This window comes from Medicago truncatula, chromosome 1 (genome assembly GCF_003473485.1).
Source record: "Medicago truncatula cultivar Jemalong A17 chromosome 1, MtrunA17r5.0-ANR, whole genome shotgun sequence".
Taxonomy (NCBI): domain Eukaryota; kingdom Viridiplantae; phylum Streptophyta; class Magnoliopsida; order Fabales; family Fabaceae; genus Medicago; species Medicago truncatula.
The window spans coordinates 27,353,043-27,360,434 of NC_053042.1; the positions used below are offsets into that span (position 1 = coordinate 27,353,043).

At 32.7% G+C, this 7,392-nt stretch overlaps 1 protein-coding gene across 1 annotated transcript; it reads right to left on the bottom strand.

Annotated features, from left to right (window-relative positions):
* Positions 1 to 203: 203 nt before the first annotated feature.
* Positions 204 to 7,130, bottom strand: LOC25483559 (uncharacterized). Its single transcript, XM_013612252.3, has 7 exons — positions 7,104 to 7,130; positions 6,764 to 6,948; positions 6,577 to 6,627; positions 6,030 to 6,081; positions 5,658 to 5,716; positions 5,408 to 5,453; positions 204 to 643 (listed from the first exon to the last, which is right to left on the bottom strand). The coding sequence occupies exons 2-7, from the start codon at positions 6,887 to 6,889 to the stop codon at positions 501 to 503; spliced, it is 477 nt and encodes a 158-aa protein (XP_013467706.1). The 5' UTR covers positions 6,890 to 6,948; positions 7,104 to 7,130; the 3' UTR covers positions 204 to 500.
* Between the last annotated feature and the right edge of the window lie 262 nt (positions 7,131 to 7,392).

Below are 7,392 nucleotides of genomic sequence, written 5' to 3' on the forward strand. Positions count from 1 at the left end.
GCACCTATTTTTGGGAGGTGTGTGTTTTCCCCTTTTCCTTTTTCTTTCAAACAAAATAGCCCTATCAAATACATACTTAATCAAATGTGTACATATTTGTAGACATAATATACACGAATATAACCTAAATCTCTTGTGGTGCTATATCATATCCTTAAAACACTATTTGTAAATTAACATTATTGGTTTGGATAAAATAACTGTTAAAAAAGGTTTATTTGATTTTGTTAGTTTCACACTTAACGCCTGCTCCCTAAAACAGGGCACCATACTATTGAAAATGAGGTTATTGCAGCTTCAAAGTACATTACAAAATCATTATTTACATTATAATCATTTCAAGATGGAGTAATACAAAAACATAACTTAAACCTCCAAAATTCTAACCATCCACAAGACGGTATTTCTGCAGGCACGCAGATCTATCAAATATTAACGTAAACAAAATTGCCAAACCGTAATGTGCCATGCTTGTAATGAATGACACATGAAAGGAATCATCAGAGCCTCTTCAGATGCGGTGGATTGGATTTGTAGTTCTCTTCAATATGCCGGGTGAGAAGAGAGATTCCATAATGTGATGCACTCGAGGACGCATAATAGGATGTTACTGTGAGTTGAGCGAACTTTGGAAGTACATAACCTGAAAATCTCAAATGCAACCACATTACTATTGGATATTTAAAGCTTGTAGTATCATCAGCAAGCTACAAGAGTACAAGACACCTTTAAGTCTTATTTGCCCGAAGAAACTAAAACACAACACAAAGCAAGTAAAACCTTCTAGTGTAGCTATTCAGTTTAAACCAGGTAATCATTAGCAGTGTAAACAAAGATGGCACCAAAATAATGGTGCTATTAGCAGCAGATCATTCCGTCATATACACACAACTTCAACGGATTGCAACCACAATGCATGCGCATAAATTGAAATCTTTACTTCTTGTATTGATTTTTAAACAAAAATCATTTTTCAAACTCACTTGAGCTAACATAACTTATATTTCAGTCTTTTATGAGAAAAGAAAGATTATATACCCTTATTTAAACCCATCTTTCAACAACAGAACAACTTTGGTGTCAATCACTACAAATTTGTAAAAGACCTACTATTCTGGAAATTTATTTTGTTAGAATATAAGAAAATATCTTTGATATTATCATATCATAGTTATTTCCTAGGATCAGTTCATAATTTGGGAGTATCTTATATTATCTCTTAGGATTATATTCTATAATAATTACTATGATTTGTTCCTGATTTTTCTATTTATTTATGGTTAAGTCTATTTATCCTTATAAATAGGGATTAGGGTTTAGCCTTTTGGATCAAGCTACTATCAAGTCATATCAATAATATTCAAAGGTCTTATTATTTTCTCTCCTTTTATCCAAAATCCTACAGAGCATGTTGAAGTTGTGGGATTATTTATAAAAGGGGGAGAAAATAATAAGAAAACTTGAATATTTTCTATATTTGTAGCTTGATACAAAAGATTAAAGGGAACTTCTACGGTACACCTCAGAAATTGAGGTGTACCGGTACTCTTGCTCTAAAAAATTATAAATTAACGACCATTCTATGAAATAAAAAGCTATTTGTTAATGCTTATATTTTAGAAAACATCATTTCATAAGAAAAAACATCATTTAATTGTTTATAAGAATCATATTATATTTTCAACATTTTCTCATAAAAAATAATCAATATTCTTTATTATAATTTATAAGTAATAAAAATTCAAAAAAAAAGTAAATTTTAATTCGTCGAAGCTTTTGGTAAATAAAATTTGATTATTATAATTGTCAATAATAGAAAACAATTATTTTTCTTCAAAAAAACAACTCATTTAATTGTTAATTTAATTTGGTATACACTCAAATCTTTAGGTCTACCATAGAATGTGCCAAGATTAAATACTTATAGGGATGCATAGAGTTAGAGTCAATACTAAATTAAAAAATCCAGAACAAATCCCAATAATAAAAAAATAATAACAATTAATACTAAGAGCTACTCTAAAATTTTAAATTGATTCTAAACAACTTAAGATACTTTAATATAACATCAAAGATAGCATTACATAATAGTTTAACACCGTTAATCAGGCAACCATGTTGTAGATTATCAGGAAACAGATAAAAAGAAAAACTAATTCCAAATATGTTTTAAAAAAATCAAATTGGGAAAGTAAAGTGCTTGCGGTTCCAACTTCATCGCATGCTTCAAAGGTCAAATTTATCAAATAGCAGATAATCCATTGAAATATTCAACAAATACAATCAGCATCATTGCAGATTTTATTTGTAAAAACTGATTGCAATAAAACATAAAACACTAGGCAAGGAAAACATGTTAAAGTCAAGGTTGGCAAGATTTGAAATTGAAAAATATCATGAAGAAACCTATTGACTTGCGTTGGTAAACTAAGGGTACATTATAGGAACTGATATCAAAATATATAAACTAATAGTAAGATTACAGTATAATCCCAAGAAATTCAAGAGTCTTGGTTTTCTTCCTTCCAAGTATTTTCAAGAGCTTGGTCTCTCCCTACCAATAGTAAGATTACAGTATAATCCCAAGAAATTCAAGAGTCTTGGTTTTCTTCCTTCCAAGTATTTTCAAGAGCTTGGTCTCTCCCTACCAATCCATTATCCCAATCCCTGAATGTCCTTCTTTTCCTTTGCATCTTTATTCATAATACTAACTCCCTATAGCAGTTACATAGAAGTTCTGCAGATAGCAGTCACTGCACATGTAACCGTTACTAATTTATAATATATTAAATAAACAATCTACTAATACTCTGTAACTTCTGCCCCTATGAGTCCTATTGCTAACAATACCCCCCACCCCACCCCCCCACACACACACACTAAAGATTCACGTTGTCCTCAAGGTAAAGGATAACATAAGTGTCCACCAGGGTCCCAGTCCCATAATAGGAAAATTTCCTCCCGGATCAAATTTGTTCGCGGCTGTCACTCCTCTAGTGACCGGTTTTTGGGACGACAATGAAAATTTCTCGTTCCTAGACTTTATATTAGGTATATCAGCAACCACTGTGTGAGAGCCGACGGTGGCTGTTGGTCTAACCATTTTGGTGGTGGCTATTGCTATTGCTAACAGTACGATTGCTGGCAAGAATGTAGAAGTGACTATAATCACCCTCTAAAATGTTCTAGTGGGCCACCATTTATCTGGCACATCTAACAAATTTAGAGGAAAAAACCTAATCCAACCTGAACCCTGAAGTCATATTGACCTCCAACTACATCATCTCTACCTCTCAATTATGAGGTTTCACCTGTGGCCTGGCTTTGTCTGTGATCTATGGGGGTCTTGCTGATACCTGTGGCCTACCTCTCAAGGTGGCTGTTTGAAATTGTTAGTGGCTGATAGTTATGATTGAACTCTCTCCTTCAAAGTTGATTGTGGCTAATGATTGGATGTAGTTTCTTGCTATTTTGTTAAGATTTTGTCAAACACTCTTCTCTCCTCCAACTCATCTGTAGATGTTGTTTCCTCTCCAAACTACTCCCTCCGTCCCTAATTATAAGACCCTTTTGAGAATTTTTTTTGTCCCTTTTTATAAGACCCCTTTGTTATTTCCAACTACATTAATTATTTCTTTACATACATACCCCTATTTATTATACATCTTTTTCTTCAATCAGCAATAAGTAGCATATGGAAAATATAAACTAACTCTCTCTCTTAAGGATAAAATTGTAAAAACAATAGTGATTACAAACAACTTTAATACAAATATCCGCTTTCTTAATTCCCGTGATTTTAGCAAAAGGGTCTTATAATTAGGGACGGAGGGAGTACATTTTACAATGTCAGGCTAGCAGCTGATGGTAGGTGTAAGAATAAAAAACATGTCTTTAGTTTTTAAAATTAAAACTTGTGTCTTTTCTATTATTTATTTATAAACTTATAAATCCGCCCATTGTAGTATGAGTTTTGACATTAACTTTGGTCATGTGTTGTGTGACATTTTGCATTTTCAATTTTTCTTTATTGAACAGCAGTTGTAATTTTTTAGTTATTTTGCAAATTGGTATTACTTAATATCTACATATACAATTGTTTCAATATGGTCTTTCATTTTAGAAAATATCATAAGATCTAAGTTACAATCCCTCTCCATCGCACACTTTACGTGACTTCCTAATCCTACCCCTGTGAACTGGGTAGCCTCTTGAGTTTGACAACATGGATTCAAACCAATGTCATTAAGGCAGACACCAAACCTAAAATCAAGCATAGCAATGTGGCATATGACACACTATGGCCGAAGCATGCAAACTAACAACTAATAGTAAACGCACACACAAAGCATACCAAAAAAACTGAATAATACAAACAATTATAACTATACGCTAATGTCAACAATAATCTAGAAACATTGAATTTCATGCACCTAAAGTATCACTATTAGCAGCCCTAGCACCACTGAACAAATAAGATGCAATCACAAAGAAAGGGATAAATAGAAAATAAAATAAAATAGACAAGTAGCTTATAGTTGATGCTTAAAGCATATAAGCTCATAACTAAAGTTGAGTTGTTTGAAAACAGTCTTTCTCTCGCGAACTAGTGGTGTTTTTCACTAACTTATAGCAATTTTGAGAGATGACCTCGTGTACCGTTCAAGCGTATATAGTTTACAGCGTATCACTTTTTTCTCTCGTTTTAACCCTCATTATTTTGTAATTGAAGTAATTTCATTTTATATTTATCGGTTTGTTCAACTGCTAATTTTAACAAATACTTCACGTTAATTAGCTAACTTATTTGCTATCAGCTGATTATTCCGCTAAAATTTCATTTGCTATAAGCTAAGCTTATCCACTATGCATTACATTTTGTCAAACATAGCCATCAAGATCAAGAGACGGATGAGTAGAGAAGAAAAGGGAATCGATGAAGACATGTGAATTAGAGTAGTCCGCAAAAGATGTGATAGAGTCTCAGCATAGATGTGCACAGTTAGGACTTGACTGGTTATTAGGATTTTATGAATCATAATGGGTTTAACTGGTAATTAGGGTTTAAAATAGCTTAATGATTTACGTTTTTTTCATTCTTTAAGGTGACTTAGCCGCCATGTCATCCACGACCACCATACCTGCCACAGATATTTCAGCCATAGCAGGTCGGCAGCCGCCGTGTAAAGGTCACCGCCATATGGCCATCCAATTAGTTTTGTTAAAAATCTGCCACACCATACAACTATGGCCACCATTCTAGAACATGATTCAATTAACAAAAAAGGGGGACAGCCTATGATTTCATGAAGCAACTCTATAACTACCACACAAACATTTAGTTGTGTGCACCGTAAAAATTTAAGGCCCAGAAACGTATAATAAATAGGCGTGTAAATAGAATTACCTCCAAATGCAGCACTAGCTCCTGCAAATATCAACAATGGAGGGATCTATGGGGAAAAATTAGAAAAGAAGAAAGTCAGCTATAAAATACGACCAAGCTCTATGTTACATCGATGCATCTAATCTTCTCAACATATAAAAGCATGAAGACGATGAAACCAACTACTATGATACAGACATCGGCATCAAGAAAGCACAAAGCTAGATAACTGTAATATACAAAGGACTAGAGCCATTAAAGTTCTACATACCCCAACCACAAAAGGCAGCCACTTCGGTCCTTTCAGACGATTTTGAAGATATGGTAACCCTACAACCAAATATTAAAGAGAAATATTTAAACAAAGTAGGTATTTGGATTCAACTTTAATCCATTAACAAGGTAAAGAGTATTTGAGTTTCACTATAAATAAATAACATGATGCAACTTTTGAAAGAAAACAAAAAACTTTCGCTTTTACTACAACTAAAATATCCCAAATAATTATAACGTGAATTATAAAGATAATATCACGACACTTTCTTGTCTACGGATATTATAACAAAATCAGCTGCCAAAACAGTATATCACGTTTAAATTCAAGCTGTGTATATCATATAGAGCCAAACAAAAGTAAACTTACCATTATTCAAACCATGAACTGCACTAAGCATTCCACCAACCCCGGAGCCAACCTATTCAACCAAAAGAACAAGCAAATAAAGAACATGTAAAAAAGAATACTGAATACTAATAGAATTTGAGTTCAACAACACAATACCAATAAGAGCTTGTGAAACTGTTTGGGAGAACTTACGAAACTTCAAATTGTTTTTAGCGTATGTTCATAAGTTTTCCGAGATAGCTTATGAAAACAGTTTAATAGCTTATATGAAAACAATTTGACTTAATTTTATCTTTTTCCATAGAAATAGCTTATACATAAGCGCTTATCATGATATCTGATAACTGGCTTATTTTTTAGCTTATGCGTGTATTATTCATAAGCTTGTCAAGGTAGTTTATGAAAAAACAGCTTATGAAAATACATTTTTTCGTTGGTGAGAACTTAGAATTAACATAAAAGCTTATTTATTTGCATAAGCAATTTTCATGAGCTCAAAAATAAATCAATCCAAATAGATCATAAACAAAAATCAAAACAAAATTCAAGAGAAGGAAGAACTCACGATGGCGGTTGCATCATGTAAAACGGGAGTGATAGTCCATTCACCTCTTTCCTAAAAACAAATGATTGCAAAAATCAGAGTCAAATTTCATTGAGACAAATTATCAAACATCTTCTACGCAACAAAAAAAAAAACAGATACGTTGCGAGAGAGCAAAAGGAAGAAGAAGAAAAAGAGAGAAACTAACGGAATTAGGGTTGAGAAGAGAGAGACAACGAGGGCAACGAGCGGAACCAACGCCGGGGTTTAGGGTTGGATCAAAGTGGAGATTTCCATTCCTCAGTTTCTCTTCGTACACCTCTCTAGTTCCCATTCTCTTCAGAGACGGTGTTGCTGGAACAAGCAGATTCACTTATTAATTAAACTTTCTTTTTTTTTCTTTTTTTTTCGACTAGCCTAGTTGCTAGAGCTCACACAATTTAATCGTGGAGAAGTGGGGTGTCTGGGTTCGAACCTCAGCTCCTGCATATAATATGCAATATCCCTACCAACTAAGCTTAGCTCACGGGGATAATTAAACTTTCCTTAACAACAATGATTAATAGATAGTCCACTAAAATAAAATAAAAATAGTATATCGTTAAAGAGAAGAATTTTTCTACTAATTACACCCAAATTTCATTAAAATTTTACAATAATACTAAAATTATCCTTTACATATAAATTTTCTAAAACCTCCATTTTCATTATCAATTTCAATGAAAGATTAAAATTAATTAATAATGACTTTCACCTATACTCTATTGACTTTTTTCAATGATGTTGAGTTTTTTATTTTTTAACGACGGTAATTTATTTTTTTGCTCATTTTTTTTC